We start from the raw sequence: 17493 nt of genomic DNA on the forward strand, positions 1-17493 counted from the left end.
CGAATGATTTCTCTTTATTTATATATTTTTTTTTCTTTATTTGATTTTTTTCACTTTTTTTTTCATTTTTTCATTTTGACTTTTTTCCTTTCTTTATGGGCCTTTGTGGCCGTTTGGACATTTATTTTTCTTTGTTTTTGCATGTTGATTAGATGGGACATGTTGATCCTTTGATTCACATGGATTTTTGAATATTGAAATTTTATGCTTGGCATCCAAGTTGCTTCCAATGGCATTACGATTCATGGATGGATGTGAATGATATGGAGAGTTCATGTGGGCAGGTTGTTGGAAGGTTCTCAAGGATGTGCACCTTTGCTAATCTTGGCTTATGGTAAGGTCAGTGGATTGAAAGCTAGGGTAACATGGATAGGAGATGGAGGGATATAGGGACCTAAGATATATGAAATGTTTGAAGGCTTTAATTTTGGTATATAGGGACCTAAGATATATGAAATGTTTGAAGGCTTTAATTTTGGTATATAGGGACCTAAGATTTATGAAATGTTTGAAGGCTTTAATTTTGGTATATAGGGACCCAAAATAGATTTGGAGGATCTAGAAGGTGTGCATTTGGATTTGATTGGAGAAATGTAAGAATTGTGAAGGATACCAACATATTGAGAGTGAGCAATGTAGCCATTATAATCAATATTTTATTTTATATCGAGGGGTTCTAATATACCTTGTTCATGAACGTCTAACCCGTTTCTTTGATAATGCATACTTTGGAAGATCTTTTTAACAAAGGGTTTCTTCTTACTTTTGATGCCAAAGGCAAGTCCATTTCGAGGTGGAGTTGGCTTGCAAGGAATGATAGGATCATGAGAGGGCTTTATAGGCATGATGTACTCTTGAGGTAAACATGGAGAATTATGACAAGGGAATAAAGGGATACTTTGATCTTGACATGGAAGAGGACCATTAGATAGAGTAGGAAGGGTGTTTGACTCTTCATTTTGAATAGGATCATTTAAAAAGGTGGAAGATGCATCATGATCTTGCTTAGGAAGTGGATTGGGAATGGGATTTGGAAGGATGCTTTGCTCTTGAGATGAAAGGGGGTCATCTTGGAAGAAATGGAAAGGTATAAGGGGATCATCATAGGATTATAGGGAGGTAAGATATTTTCAACCATTGGATGGGAATGGAGAGTTTTGGTGTCTTGATCTTGATTTATGATAGGACTTGTTTCTTCATTTTTTAGATTATCCTCTTGACATGGAGCCACTTGTAAGGAAGGGGTAGTATTTTCGATATGCATGGGGGATTCTTGGAAGGTGTTCATGTATTTGCATGATGGGGAAGTATTTTGGATGGGGCCTTCTAGAGTGGGTATGCTTGGAATTGGAGTGCATGATGGCATAGGATCTAAGATATCCGAATTGTATAAAGGATTTGCATGAAAAAATGGATTAGCTTGGATTTGTACTGTTGATAGCCCTTGAGGGTCAACATGAGAAGTTTCACCATTAGGTTCATTGTTTAAGGGATATGGTATGGATTGTTGTTGAGAAGCCTCGGGAGATGGAGGCTACATATGGGCCATTGCTAGACACAGGTTCATAATTTTGATCATGCTTGGTAATGACATCTAGTTTCTCTTTGGGTGAATCATTAGGATCTTCAATTTCAATAACACCATTATCAAGGAGGTCTTGAATTTTATGTTTTAATTCCATGCACTTTGAAGTCTTATGTTTGTTATGTCTATGATATACACAACAATTACTCAAAAAATCACATCCCCATGTGGTCTTGTTAGGCAATATGATAAGATTATGCTCAAGAAGCTCTTTCAAACATGACTCAATAGATTGCCCCAAAGGTGTAAACTGTCTATCTAGGGGATACTTGGAGGAAATGTCTTTTTGTCTTTGTGAAGGTGTCTTGTGATCTTGTTAGAGATTTGGCTTTTGATTTTCAATCACTTGTTGCTCCAAATCATATAGTTGTTTTAGCATTCCTTTAAATTTGTCATTCTTGATATCTTGAATTTGTCTTTGAATAGGTTTCGTTGATTCCTTTTGTTGGACTTGAATGTCATATATTGTTCTCTTGAGATCTTGAATTTGAGCCAAGGTAGCCATGGGCATATATGATAGTTATGATCTTTGATCTAAGGTTTATGAATACGACGATGAATGAGACTCAAGGTATGATGCAAACCCTAAAGTGCAAAGGGGGAACTATATGATATGAGTGAGGTTAGGATGTAACTAAGGATCAATGCAAAGATCAAGGTGCAAACTATGTGATAGGAAGATGAGATTGGGATATGATAAGGATCAATGCAAAATGCAATCTATGTGATATGATATTGAGATGAGAATGTGCTAAAGGATTAATGCAAAATGTGATCTATATGATAGGAAAGTGATGTGCAACTAAACCCTAAATGGGATACGAGGATGAATGATGTTAGATGCAAGGACTAAAGATACTCTAGGTCTGAAAATATTTGCAATGTGAGGTTTGACTTGTGCTATGATGGATAGACACAAGGATACGTGATCAAAAAGAGGGCAGGCTATGATAGGAGATGATGAACTCCAAGTGGAATACCAACTCAAAGACACTGATAGGTTCCCTAACTCAAGGAAGATGCACCTCAAGTGATAAGGGTGATTGATGATCGAAAGTTGATGTCAAACCTAAGACGAGAAATCCTAAGTGCAAACAATATTTTTGGGTTTTTCGGATTTTTCATTTTTGATTTTTTTTTTGGTATGCAAGTACTAAGGATATGAATAAATGAAATGCTAGGACCAAATGATGAAATGACCTAAGGCGATTATGCAAGGTTTAAGGTTATGTCCTAAAGGAATGACAAAAGTATGCAAGAGGTGGGGTTATGTCCTAAAGGGATGGTGGAAGTATATGCAAGAATTTATGTATGGCCTAATGAAGGTGTGTAAGGATCAAGGGTGTGTCCTAAGAAAATGATGTAAGGCTATGCAAAGATTATGGGTATGATCCAAGGGAATGATGTAAGGGTACAACCTAATGGTGGTATGCAAAGGTTTGACCTAAGGGTGCTATGCAAAGGTTTGATCTAATGGTGGAACTTAAGGATGTGATGCAAGGATAAGACCTAAAGGAAGTATGCAAGGGTATGATCTGAGGGTGAGGTCCCATGGGGGGGCCTTCAACTTCTATTTTCAAGGAAGAGGAGGTCCCACGAAGAAGTAAAAAAAATGTTATGGGATTATTTGGAATCTTGAGCCCCTACATTTTAGATCTGCATATTTAAGCAAGTGCAAATGGGTGGGGTTAGAAATTGCTCCATCAGCTTAAGAATTTAATTTGCCACCTGTCAAAATAAAATTTTAGAGGGAAAATGCAAAATTTTAGAGGAAAAATGAAGTTTATTTTATTTCTTTTTAGTTCTATATGTCCATGAGACCACCGACTTCTTTATATTTTAGAACATAAACTTTTAAGCTAATCTACATACTAAAATTCATGAGACCACCAAATTTAAAATATTCCTAAAAAATCTGAAGAGCACTCCTCAAGTTTTTAGAAGCCCCTACATGGGACCTTACCCTAAGTTTACATGTTTATGAAATAAAAAATAAATAAATTATTAGCCATGTCTGTTTAAAAAATCAGCTACGGAGATCCATGGAACCACACGCGTTTAGCTTCTATAGGAACACACCCACAAATTGTAAAGATCTAACGACCTTATAGCTTTGACTAATTTGTTACACTAATGGAGGCAGAAACGAGCGCCCTTCCCATACAACCGAGCCGTTAAAAAGGTTGCATTCATTTCACTAGTTTGTTTTTCGCTTTTATATAAAGCCGCATCTTCAATTTTTCAATTCTTGAGTCGTAATGTATTGTCTGTTTCAAGATCCACAGGAACAGCTTCTTTCTGCTATCTTGCTTGCATTGTGCATGAGAAGGGGAGGCACAAATTTCTATGGCCAAGAATAATGTTGCAGAGCGACGGACTCCAGCAACGACCAAGATGAAATTTCAAGAGCCACTTCTTGTTCGATATCTTGTAAAGAACCTGAAACCCTTGTAAGTATTGCATAAACACCATTTGTTCTCATTACTGTCACATGATTCCCCTCTATCCAAAGCCCCAAAACGATGAATTAAAACGAGAATGGAACATGAATACCTCAATTTGAAAAGAATGCCGGATTAAAACACCCCAACGGGAATACCCATATCACAATTTTGTCGAATACGAAGGCCCACAACAAAATTTTGTTGAGTGCAAATACACACATCGAAATTTTTCTGAATGCATTTATGGGCATCAAAATTATAGAAAATTAGGGCATATTTGCAGTAAGTAACCCTAGTAGCTGATTTAGGGTTCTGTCTCATTAATATTTCTTGATCAAGCCTGACCCTTGGAGTCCTACATATTTAAAATGCTCCGAACCTAGATTTTACTGCCGCGTATCAGTGCAATAAGAAGCAATGAGGTTTTCTGGTTGAATTACATTTCTTCGACAGAGCGGGGGTTTGAATTGTTCGCTGGAATTGGACTGGAGATCATTATGAGGCGAGTTTGTTGCTGCACATTTGTTTGACGAAGCCTTATTTCATAATATGGATTCTAAATTGTTTTCCGCGCGTGGGTTAAGTGTTACCCACTGTATATTCATCTACTGATGGGAAACATCTAGTGATTCTATTGAAATCTAACTTGTCGGGGATTAAAGGGTACCCAATGTCAGGAAACCTCCAGTGGTTCTATTGTAATCTAATTCGTCGGGATTGAAGTGTATGCAGTGTATAGTTACCTACTTCTGTGAAGCCTCTCACGACTATTGAAATCTTACTCGTAGGGGTTAAAGGGTACCCAGTATGTATTCTTCCACTACAGGAAAACCTTCAATGGTTATATTGAAATCTATCTCGTAGGGGCTAAAGGGTACCCAGTGTATTCTTTCGCTGCAGGGAAACCTCCAGTGAGTTTATTGAAATTTGACTCACAGCTGCCACTATGCCCAGTAAATCTAATTTGCCTATAATTTTAATCAAAACCATTAATTTGAGAATTTGTTGAAGGATTCTTTGCTTTGCACTTGTAGGTAGTGCTCATTTTGGTAGGACAAACCTCGGTTAAAAATTTAATTTAAATTGTTAGCTGGACAAGTTTGCCACACACTCCTTTTCTTATGTTAGAGACAATGTCCAATTGCATAGAAGAATATCTACTCTGGTATGTAGAGGCCAGAATAATTTGATTATGCTGGTTGTAATGCTGGTTTTTACTATTAGGCATGATAGCCAGATCATTGAGATCGCATTGGCACCTGCAACTGGTTCATACTCATTGTCGGAGAGTTTTGCTACAGCCAAATTTTGAACATTGGTGTTCAAATGACTGCAGTTTAGAATTTGTGCCTTAGCTTCACCAGCGCATAATACAAAACAAAAAAACTAATTGTCCTAGCAAAATTGGAATTTTTTTTTGATGTAGTTGCACTGCAATCCAGGTTGTGAAGCTTGCATTTATCTCTCCAAAGTTATAATCATGCAAACTGTTTATATAAACTTGAACATTCTAGTGGTCGTGTGTGCCAATAGTAAATTTTTAAATGCTGATGGGATTGACTGATATTGTTGTTATGTTCGTCAGCTTGATGAATCTATTTAGAAGCAATATTGTTGGATTTGTTTGTGGTCTGTGTTTTTAATGATGTTGCTTGTTTAAATCTCGTGTTGTTTGCATTGTGGCTCCACAAGAGATGTTGGCACTTTTTAAGTGTCAGATTTAAGATTTGTTTACAGAGTGACAGACTTGCAGTTTTTTGTTACCTTGGTTGATAATGTGCATCTGTGTCAATAACGTACAGGGAAATAAGACTGGTCTATCCCAGTTTTTGCCTGAACTGGTTTGCAAGGGGATAGGGTGGTTGAGTTTCTGCAAAGTTTAGCACATGTGCAAACCTTGGTATGCTGGTTAAGTCAGGACCTAAAAGGTACCTTAACTCTATCATGAGCGACATGGGAACACCATCTGCAAACCATCAGAGCAACCCTTAACCATCAGAGCAAACCCTTTTTTTTGTTGTTTATATTTTGCATGCGTTAAAATGACTTCATAAGGACTGGACATACAATCAATAGTACTAAGTCAAACTCACATTGCTTGTTATAGTGGTCAGCATGGCAGGTGAGTCTCCTCTCATAGTTTTAATTTCTAAGTTTAAATGGCTTCTTCTTTCTCAGAATTTATTCACATTATTCCCATTGTGCTGAAGATATTTTTTGTCCATTTGAAGAGATTCAAGCATCTTGGTTTGACCAAAATATTTCTACAAATGATACTCCTTTTGTTAAATGCTTTTCTTAATATTCGTTGAATCAATTATATTTGGTTTTGATGTAAATGTTTTGCACATGTATTATCTTCCTAGGGTAGTCAAAAGCTTTTTAATTTCTTGAGCTTCCTTTCTTAAATATAAAACATGTGTAGTTAGGTCATCTATGAGCACTATTTAAGTTATTTTACTATTTAGTGATTGAAATATGCAAGAGTAAGATCTTTTCTACCGGTTATCAGTGAAATTAGTCATCTTCAGTATTCTACGTATTAGATTTTTTCTTATTTGAAAAAAAATGTAGCTTTTGACATGCCATTTTCACAGGACTTCTAAGACTAAAAACCAAATAATGTTACGGCAAAATTAAAAGAACTACAACAATGGCAATGGAAGCAAGTTATTTAAAAGGATGTAGTTGCTACTGCTAGTGATTGCTGCCTTCCAACGAACCCTGTAGTGTCTGGTTTGCTAGCTACTGTTGGGTGGATAGGGATAAAAGACTATATATTTGGTTTTTAAATGTTATTGCATATTACATATGATGCCTTCCATTTCATATTCACCACAAACAGAACGCTCTGAAACACCATGTTTACTTGCAATTGCTTTGTGTGCCAGTGATTCTGTATTCTCTATGCATTGTACGGGTTGGTAACTAAATATGGAGCTTACTGCTTTGAGATTTAATCACAAAACATTTCAATCATGCTGTCATCCTTTAGTCAAAGCACACCACTATCCATTGGTTTGATAGGGGAGAAGGCAGAAATGTTGAAGTATTCTCTGTTGGCTACTGAATAGTTGGCGATCCACCAGGGTGGGTGGGAGGATGGAAAGTTAGCAGCCGTGGGAATAAAAAATTCGTTGTGGCCATCCGTTCTGGTTCAGGTCCATCCAATCCATCTGAACAAGTCACGATGCTAGCTTCTATCCCATCTGACGACCTGTATTTGATCAAGCTGTGGATTAGTACTTCATTTCCAGTGACCCACCAAACTCTTCTCTCCGGTGGGTGGGAGGATGGAAAGTTACCTGCCTGTGGGAATAAACATTTTGCTGTGGCCATCCATTCTGGTTCAGGTCCATCCAATCGATCCAAACAAGTCATTATACCAGCTTCCATCCCATCCAATGACCTTTATTCAATAAAGATGCGGATTAGTACTTTATTTTCAGCTACCTTCCAAACTCTTCTCTCCCTTTTCTGGCTAGTAGCCAGACTCATCGTCTCACCTCTTGAAACCGTTAGAATTTTGATCATCCAAGATGATACAATTTGGGAATATGCTTCATCACATCAAGCAGTTACACGATGTTATGTATCGAGAGATATTGTCCAAGGCACAAGAACTTCTTTTGTGATGATTATAAGATAGGCATGCTGAGTTGGTATCTAGTCATCATCAACCAATCAAGAGAATCCAAGTCAATGCATCCAAGTGCATTGAAACTGACTCATCTTACGGGGCAGACAATTAGAAGAAGAAGAAGAAATTATTTTAACGTCCACGGGACTAAATATAGCCTATGGGACAAAACTGCCAACCACACTGGATTGAACACTGATTGCCCTCTGCATTTCAGCTCTCTTCTTATGCAGCGTGATGATAAGTGCTCCCATCTTGTCAACAATTCCCTCACTGGAAAAATTGTCCCAAGAGTTAGCTGTCAAGATGTTAATATAGCTGTACCTGCTGTCCTTGAAAGCTTCACATTCTAAAATGAAGTGTTTTTCCGTTTCCACTTTACCCATTGAGCAGAAAATGCATACTCTCTCCTCCCAAACTTCTTTAGGTCTCTTCAAACGACCTGTTTCACTACGGAGCTGGTGAGAATTAGTTCTTAATTGAGCAATAAGGATTTTGGCTCTCCAAGGAATATTGGCCCCTATGTACGTCTTTTGCTGATAATTACAAGTGGGGTTAAACTATGCATATGCCTAACCTCATTTTTTATTGGTCCACATTCAAAGGACACGTGTCCTAAACCTTGTAATTTGCTCATTGGTTGAAGGAAGTTAGTTATAACTAACCCTGATTAGGGTTTCATCTTGTAATCTCAGCCATTGATTTTGAATCAATCCTGGCGTTTGAATTGTAATTGAGACCTCTATATAAGACTCAACTCTCTCATTTGTAAAGGTTAATAGAGAATAGTAGACAGTTGATAGTTAGTAGGAGGAGGACGCCCAAAGTTGTTGCCAAGACTTGTTGAAATTAATACATGATTTTCATTTAAGCATGGTGGATCTTTATGTGTTATTTCTGCAATTTGCATAGTTTCTTGTTATTTCTCAAATATAGTTGAAGTTCATTGATTATAATGGAGAAATGCAGTGATATGTGATGAATTCCATGGTTCATACTTTTTGTGGTTTGCTGATTGTAAGCTACAGTGTAAAGTTATCCTGAACCTCATTGTTGCCACAATTCAATTGTGAATGTTCATTTAGATTGTCTGTATTGGGTATTGGAATGAATGGTTTGCAGTATGAAAATCTTTCATTATTTTTGGAGATTGCTTCAGTGTTGTGTAGTTGTTGTTATCACATTGGTAGAATTTAGACCTCTCTAACTTCTGGTTTGTGATGAGTCAATGACCTTGTAGAAGGCGCATGCATGTGGTCATGAATGGAATTATGACAGAGAAATGCACAGTTGCTATCTCAATCATTTGCAAGAAGATAATCCTTGACATGTTTATATTCTTTTAGGATAATTATATCGTGAGAAATTTGCTTGGTTCAAATTTGACAGACTGCATAAAAATCAGGTCCTTTGACTTTATTTATTCCAACATGTTTCATTACCAAGTTATTAATTATTTTTTTGTTCTATTTTCCTCTCATCTCAGGTCTTTTTTGTTTTGATATAAACTGAATATTTTATTTAAGGGCCATGTGGCTCCTCAAATGCCAAACTGGTATTGATTTCTATTTAAAATGCCAGGAAACTCCTTGGTATGCCCTATAAATATTTGGGAATGTTACATGGCTGACGACAAATTTCGAGGTCTTTTTTAGGTAGTTTCTGGGTAGTTTTAGTTTTTAAAAAGGGAAATGGGTCATAAGAATGAAAGTTTTTCATTGATCTGCTAGTTAGCCATAGGCTAAATAAACTTAGTGGTTTGACTTTTACCATTTAAGGGGTGTGATAAAATATTTCAAAGGGATCTGTAGAATGCTTAGCATGCTGGCCAGTTATTGTCTTGAAGGGATCCGTGTAATGTATAGGATGTTGGCCAGTTATTGTGTTCCCAAGATGCTTTTGGTTGCATCTCTCTTTGGCAGAGAGATATAATTGATTGTCCTTAGGTTCAGTACTATTTTGTTGAGTTGAAGGAAACATGTGATTTATGTTTACATTCTTAGGATTCCTATTGCATTTACTTTTCTATGCTCATGGTATCTCAGACTTTAGGGGAATTTCCAACAAAAGACAATTGGAACACGGAGTTCTTTTTGTGTTATAGATAAGATTTAAGACCAAACGTAGTAGCCCTTTCTTTTTTTATTGTTGTCTCTTACTTTTAAACCTGTCATTATTCTAGTATTCACAGATATTGTATAAGTACATCACATTTTAGAAATGAGACTCTAATGCAACTTATCCAAATTATGGCATGCCAGGTCAGAAGCAGATCCTGCATTGGTGGCAAATTATATAGTTGCATTATTGAAGAACAATAAGCCTCAGGAGGAGTTGCAAAAGATATGCATTGAACAACTTCATGAATTCCTTGGAGATAGTATGTGAAATTATTTGTTATTTCAATGTTTGGTTACTATTCTCTACCTATTATCACATTACAAATTGTAAATTCATTTTAAGTTGTTTGTTATATTTAGTTTGTATCCTTTTGGAAGATTGAATTCTGCTTAATGCAACTGTACAATCTGAATCTTATGCAATTTAAACTCTACACTCTGATGTTACGTTTCATTCTAAATTTATATGCTGTAGGCTTTTTTCATTATTTATATGGTTGTTGAATGATCTTTCTCTTTGTACCTTTTTTCATTTTACTTTGATTCATTTTAATTGTATGAGATTGATATCTTTTCAGTGTCAACGTCTAGCCTCCAGTTTTTTTTTAATTTGATGTGCAAATATCCCTTTGTGAACTTTTGAGACCTGGAAGGAACTTTGGTTTGTACTTTTAGTTTTATTTATGTTATCTTCTAAATAAAGATTAAATTAGCATTGTGTGCGTCAGTATTTATTTCTGCACAGAGGTACGTTTTACAGCTTGGGTGGGGAAAACTCCTTGTAATGCAACGTCGAGTACACTTACACAAATGCATCCACAGCAAATGTTTGAGTCAACCAATGCTGATACTGCACTCAAATCAAATATATAAATGCACCCATTTTTTGATTTTGCATCCACATCTACCATTAATAAAGTAACCATACCACGCGGATGCAAAGACATTGTGTTGGCATCTTGATTCTTTTGGATACCCGTCGGTGCATGCCAAATTGGCGGGTTAAGATTGATCCAATTGGAAGGATAATTTAGAAGTTTTGAAATAAGGATTACTCCTTGTTTTATGTTCAAGCTTATTTAAGGTATGATTTACTAAGGATCTATAGTTCTAACTCAACATATGTTTAGTAATGTGAAAGGGTTTAATAGATAGAGGAGGGATGTGGGTGGTGTATAAGGGTATTTCCCAGTAAATTTATGCTGTAAACAAAGTATAAGATTGTATTATCAGATTCTCAACTTAATCTGGCTTTTCAATTGACATGGTTTTTGGTTCCATTATAGAGTAAAATTATTTGATTTGTTGTGAGTCGGATAAGTTAATAACTCTCCATCGCATGTGCCCTTCAATCCTGTGAAACTGTATCCATTTACTTCCACTAATGCTTGCTTCTGATTCATATATCTCCTTAAGGAATGGCGAATTTGGTGTCAAACATATTTTCCCCCACTGTAAATCTCGTTCATTTAATGGCGCTTTCATTTTGCTTTTTGGTATAGTTTTAGAGACTCAAATTTGCATTGGATTCAATTCCTTTTTTGCCAAAGATGTTTTTGAACTTGAAGCAAAATGTCGATTTTTTTTTTCTACCAAAGCTTTGTAAAAGTCCCTGCTACTTCAAATCAAAATGATGTCTTTGACCTGCAAATGATTATTTTTCTCTGTTTTTACTTTTTAGGCAATCGAGTCTCAGGCTCTGATTCAGGAAGTGTTCTTGGAACTTGTAGTTTTTGTTGAGACTCCTAGGCTTATTGAAAATTTATCAAGCTCGATTTTATTCAACCATATCTGCTAAACTGCTTGTATTGAATTGCACGCATTCTTGAACATGACATTTGTAGTCACTTATGCTTGAAGCAACTTTATTTATGTAAGCTTATTTGCTTGTATTAGATGTTATGCATTCTTAATGATGATATTTGCAGTCACTTATGCTTAAAATTCTGGTTCTCATTTGGGAGTCGGAAGAAAAGGAAATTCCTCTCTTTTAAGACTATGCATGAGACCTCAACTTTGGTGTACTGCATTGTTTATGCATCTTCTTTCTTGTGTCAGGAAATTTCACCTACATGTTATTGTGTACATGTAAAATTTGAAGCTAATGCAATGTGCAGAGTTTGAGACTGTGTGAGTGATATTATAAATTGTTAGTCTGCAAAATAATGAGGTCCTTAAATGCCCTTGATCCAGCTTTATATGGGAATTGTAGACCTCAAGGCATGCAGAAATGATAATTAATCTCTGCACTGAGCTATTAATTGAGTGATTTGTAATCCCAGTTTCACCTGGACTGTCTTGTCAATGTATGTTTTTAACTTAAGAACCTATTAAGCATGAGGTAGTTTTTTTAGTCCTACTTTCAGCAAGAAGTTTATTATTGAACTTTGAATTCGAAATCAGTGCATATGGCACCATTAGTTAGCAAATATTTTTTCAATGGTCAGTTACATTTCTTAGAATATAGTTTTTTTATCTCCTGTTTTAAAGGATCCTAAGTTTCAGTGCTTATGTGCAGATACAATGACCTTTGTGACACAACTCTTTAATGCACTCGAAGATGGTAGAACTTTTACATGCGAAGATGATACAGAGAGTAGGAAATTTGTTGATGCTCCTACAACTGTAGCTCATGCTGATTCTACAGAAATAAGCTCATCTCTTCAGAATGAGAAACTTCCTAGTGCTGTTGTTGGTGCTTTTGCTGAACATGAAGAGCAGGAGGGAAGTAATGATGAAGATGATGATCGTAACCATAAACATACTAGACGGGCGATTGATTCACCATCTTTAAATTGGGATATACAAGATGAAGATGAAAAAAGTATCAGGAAGAGGAACAGACCTGTTAGCAATGCTGAATTCGTACCAGAGAGTGACACTGAGACATCCAAGCCTTCTAGGGAATCCATTCCATTGCGCACGGATGTAGAGGTGTCAGCAAAATACTTTAAAAAGCGTCATGGATCTGCGTTATCATTCCCTTCACGGTTGAATGTGGATGGAGATCATAGAAGAGGAAATCAGGGATTGTATGATCAAGCTGTTGGTCCTGGTTTTGATAGTCTAAATGGCTGTGTTCGTCTTGCGTCAGGACGAGCAAGGGGAATAAATACTGGCCAGTGGGCTCCACCAGATTCAAGATTTCCTTCTTACGAGTCTGTAGATTTTCCATCAGCAATACCTCCATTTAGACCTGCTGCTGCAACTTTGTACACAAGACCAATCCTTAATCATGGAAATCCTACAAATACACCTTGGGTTGCTTTTGGGTCGATGTCTGGAATGCCCAATGGTGGCTTGAAACAGCCACATTTATTCAATACTGGATTGCAAGGAGGCCGTGGGTTATCTTTAAGCTCTACGCTTCGAGTTGGAGTGGGCATGGGCCGTCCCAGGTGCAGGGATTTTGAGGAACGTGGGTTTTGTCTAAGAGGGGATATGTGCCCAATGGAGCATGGGGCAAACAGGATTGTTGTTGATGATGTTCAGGTATTGCAGAGAAACAAGTTGTTGCACCTCTGATAAATAATAAATATGTTGACATCTAATGTAGCTTGTGATCTCCATGAGTTGATGCATATATACCTTTTCACACTTAGTGTAGTTGAAGTTGGAGCTGGCTGAATGTTTTTCTATTCAAATATATTCACAAAGTAAAATTTTGACATTGATGTTGATTGCTTTGATTTTAATTACAGAGTCTCTCACAATATAATCTTTCAGTTCCAGTTCCAGCTAGACAGTTGGTGGGTAAAGGGACAGGTCTAAGTAATGGACCTTCAACAGATTTAACAAGGAATATCTCTCGTGAGAAGAGTATTGGCTATGGCCCAAATAGGGATTCTGAACATTTGAATGCTTCTTCAACTAGTGCTGCAGGTATAGAGGCAGATTTATATGATCCCGATCAGCCTTTGTTGAATAATGCTCATCCAGGGAGTGCACGTGGGTTAAAATCCCACAAGAAAGGAGATGAAGAGCATTTATGGGATGGAAATGCACCTGATGGGCTGGGTGATGACATCCTGAATGTTGACGATAACATAAGGACTCAGAGAGGTGGTTCGTCAATTGGATTGTCTCATAATTCATTCCCCTCTGTATGGGATCGTATTGGGCCTGTTGACTATGCTTGCAACAAACGTGAAGAAGGCTCAAGGGTTGCAGATGTCTTTGATGGATCTCAGCAACATGGAAAACAATCAAAAAAAGAATTGTATGGCAATCAGGAATTTCATAGTCATTCGGAAGATAGGGAGAAGGAAAGTGATTCTGATCATGACAGTGGATCAAAAGATGTCAATATTCAAATGAGAAATGGAAAAGTTAGGAGTACAAGCAAGTTGCAAGTGCCCAAAGAGTCTGTTAATGATTCACAGAAGATTGCTGAGACCTCTACTGATGCAACTCATAGGAATGCAGTCCACAGAAGTGGTAGGCGAGGAAGTGAGAAAGCACAACGCACATTATACGTTTCCTGTATACCTCCCAAAAGTAACAAGGTGGAATCTCTCTTGTTACACTTTCGGAAGTTTGGAGAGGTTCTGGGTGTTCGCGTTCCACCAAACAGTGACAAGGCTTTTGTGCAGTATTCTTGTAGAGAAGAAGCTGAGGCAGCTCTTGCCTCCCCAGATGCTGTAATGGGGAACCGTTTCATCAGGTTAGCATGGGCACATTGGGATAGCTCTACTAAACATGAAAAGATCAGTGCACCAGCAGTGCCTTCTGGGACATCTTCGGGTGCAATGTCTGTTGCTCTAACTTATCCCCAACCTCCTAAGCAAAAGAACAGTAACAGCATTTCCTTCAGCCTTGGACCTTCTACATCTGAAGTATCTCATAGTGCTGATAATAATTCTGCAAAATCTGCGACTGTGAAGGATTTGTCTTCAACTATATCTGCAACACATAAACAGGAAACACTTGAGACTCTGAAGCTAATTCGTGAAAAACAGGAAATACTGGCCCAAAAACGGGAGGATTTTCGTCGTCGTTTAGATAAACTAGCTAAACAGGTTCATTTCTAAACACTTGCAGCGAACATTAATTTTACAAATAATACATTTCCTTGATTCGTATTGATATAATATGTTTGGATATATCTGCAGGGAATAGACAGCAGAGGTGATTCCTCTGATAAAAATAGGACTGTCAAGCGTCAAAAAACAGAAGACCTTGTAACATGTTCAAACAATTCACATTCTTCAGCAAGTTTGGGGGCGGTTTCTGGGCAGGCTTTTATGACAAAAAAAGAGCAAGGAGGTAATCACACTTCTAAAGGAGTTACAAATGAATTAACAGGTTCAAGGTCATTGTCTCCAGCAGGGATTTCCACGCCTTTATCAAATAATTCAAAAATGCCCATGTGCTCATCGTCTGGGTCACTTGCAGAGCCTGCCTGCAGTCCATATCAATTTAAGATTGATGATTGGTCAACATCATTGAGGATTCTTCCACCCATACCTCATGGTCTTATGGATGTAATCACTATTTTTTTCCTTGATAGTTCATGTTTTGAGTATTTATTTTGTCAAGAGCTTCAAAATATAAATTTTTTTTAGTATATTGCCAAGAATTTGATTTGTTGTTACAATCTTTTGACAGATCATTGGTTTGAAAGAACATTTTTCATCATTTGGTGACTTATCTTCTGTTGAGCTGGAAGATCTCCAAAGTGGATGTGATGGAGCTTCAAAGATACCAGAAACATGTAGTGTGCTTGTTACTTATGATACTCGCCATGCAGCTGAGAGGGCTTTTATTGAAGGTAATTGTTGGCAAGGGAAAAAATTACAGCTAGCATGGGTGTTGACCCCTGACACTACCAATCGAGTATCTGTAAAGAATCATCTGCCTTCAAATCTGAAGTGCGATTCTAGAAGGGGACCTTTGACTGCTAAAGAAACTTCAGGAGGCAAAACTGTTACAATGAATGATACAACAAGTACAGACAAGAGTATTGAAGAATACTTCTTGGAATAGTCTGGGCAAATCGAATGGAAGTACTTTTGAAAGGAAGTCGGTTGTACCCTGCTGTACTTTTACGTTCTAGCAGAAGCAAATGATGCAGTTGAATCGAGGAGGGGGCAGCAGTGAGAGAACTAGAGACTAAGTCATCTTGCAAGTTTTGATACTTCCTTCGTGTAACTCGGTTTCTTGTAATATGGTGAGTTGTTTCAGCTTTTGGCGCACAGAGATGCCAGATTGGGAGCCAAGCCCCACAAAAGAAAATGTATTTTAGTGGTGCATTGCATATAGCTATTCAAAATTTTAATTACAACATGCAAAATTAATAGTTCAACCTGCAGTTATAGATTTTCTGAAGCATTATTATTTTTGTTGTTCTACGAGTTAAATTCTAAGCTGTAATTCTGCAAACGTCAGTTGTGCATGTTACAGTTTGAATGCCATGTTGTAGATTTTGCACAAATCATGTAGTAGACTAGAGATCATCATATAAGCTTCTTCTTGTCCAGCCCCTATGAAATGTGTTTCAAGGGCAAAAGGTGTCTCTGTCCTATGTGTTTAATTATGGAGGTGATAGTCAAGATTTTGTACATCAGGAAGGAGTCGCTCATATTAAAGAAGATAATAGATGACCGAGCTCTTGTTTTTAGTTTATCTTGTTTGCATTAAATCAAGATTTTGAAATTATTAAATTGCTGTTGCTCTTTTGAAGTTCCAGGTCTGCGCTGCATCTTTTTTTGTCATGGTCTTTTATGTTTGGAATGGAGTCTGAACTCACCAGTCCTACAATTAAGTTCACAAATTCTGGTGAACTTAACTGCCTGGCTTTGCAAAATGAAAAAATTGAAGGAAGGAAAATGTAATCTCATTTGATCACAACAAAAGACATTTGCATAGTTAAAGAATGTAAGGCTGTAACAGTCCATGCAAAGTGAGAAGGAAGCTTCTGGGTAAAACTGTGTTGGAGATTTTGCATCAATTTTATGGATCACATTGTGTTACCATATTTAGGTATCTTGATGATAGATTGCGGAGTGTGATCAGAGATGTTGATTGAAATCTCCTAAACACTTTTTTCTCATTTGCATAGCTGTCAAGCTAAAAATATGGAACTTTCTAACTGCACAAATCATCTGTTGTGTCATAGATCCAGAAGCATTTCAAGGTATTCTTATTAGTTATTGAGCATATTTAATGCTTGTTGGAACAACTTCTTGCATTTTGACCTGCAAAATTGATTCCAAGAAGTTTTGAAGAGATTTTCAGCTTGGAGAAACACATGAAAAATATGCAGCCTGCAAATCGTGGATTTATAAGCTACAACTCTTACATAGGAATTGACTAGTGATGAGCTTGAAATTATCTCTTTATCGGCCTTGCATTACCAAGTAATTGCCTTCAAGTACAAATCAGGGAACCTTCATGGAATTTGATGTTTGTGAAGCAAAATATGGAGGGTGTTCTCAGCACGCATTCAGAGATCAGCAGATCTTTTGATGAAATATTTTGTGGTGCTTTCAGGTAGTGTTTCTTCTGTGTTATTTGTGTTTTGTCTGTTGTTTTTAAATATTAGACTGTTTTTTTATTTTTCTCAGATTCAAGTTATTGTTTCCTTTAAATATTACTAGACAGTCAATAGGTTAATAACTTAATATTGGTTCTTTTGCTCAACTGTTTTGGTGGTGGTGTATGAGAGATAATTACTTGAAGCATGGTACATTATGATAAGGATTT

The 17493-nt window shown here is 37.0% G+C and overlaps 1 protein-coding gene across 4 annotated transcripts; it reads left to right on the forward strand.

Moving 5' to 3' along the window:
- Positions 1-3671: 3671 nt before the first annotated feature.
- Positions 3672-16413, forward strand: LOC131039355 (zinc finger CCCH domain-containing protein 27). 4 transcript variants are annotated; one of them, XM_057972071.2, is made up of 7 exons: positions 3672-3767; positions 3871-4035; positions 9931-10049; positions 12308-13281; positions 13491-14807; positions 14901-15272; positions 15397-16413. In XM_057972071.2, the coding sequence occupies exons 2-7, from the start codon at positions 3932-3934 to the stop codon at positions 15772-15774; spliced, it is 3264 nt and encodes a 1087-aa protein (XP_057828054.2). In that variant the 5' UTR covers positions 3672-3767; positions 3871-3931; the 3' UTR covers positions 15775-16413. The 4 variants fall into 4 exon arrangements, with proteins under 4 accessions (XP_057828054.2, XP_057828055.2, XP_057828053.2 ...); XM_057972072.2 differs by lacking the exon at positions 3672-3767 and having other exon boundaries at positions 3793-4035; positions 14901-15054; positions 15184-15272; XM_057972070.2 differs by lacking the exon at positions 3672-3767 and having other exon boundaries at positions 3793-4035.
- Positions 16414-17493: the final 1080 nt, after the last annotated feature.

Source organism: Cryptomeria japonica, chromosome 10 (genome assembly GCF_030272615.1).
Source record: "Cryptomeria japonica chromosome 10, Sugi_1.0, whole genome shotgun sequence".
Taxonomy (NCBI): domain Eukaryota; kingdom Viridiplantae; phylum Streptophyta; class Pinopsida; order Cupressales; family Cupressaceae; genus Cryptomeria; species Cryptomeria japonica.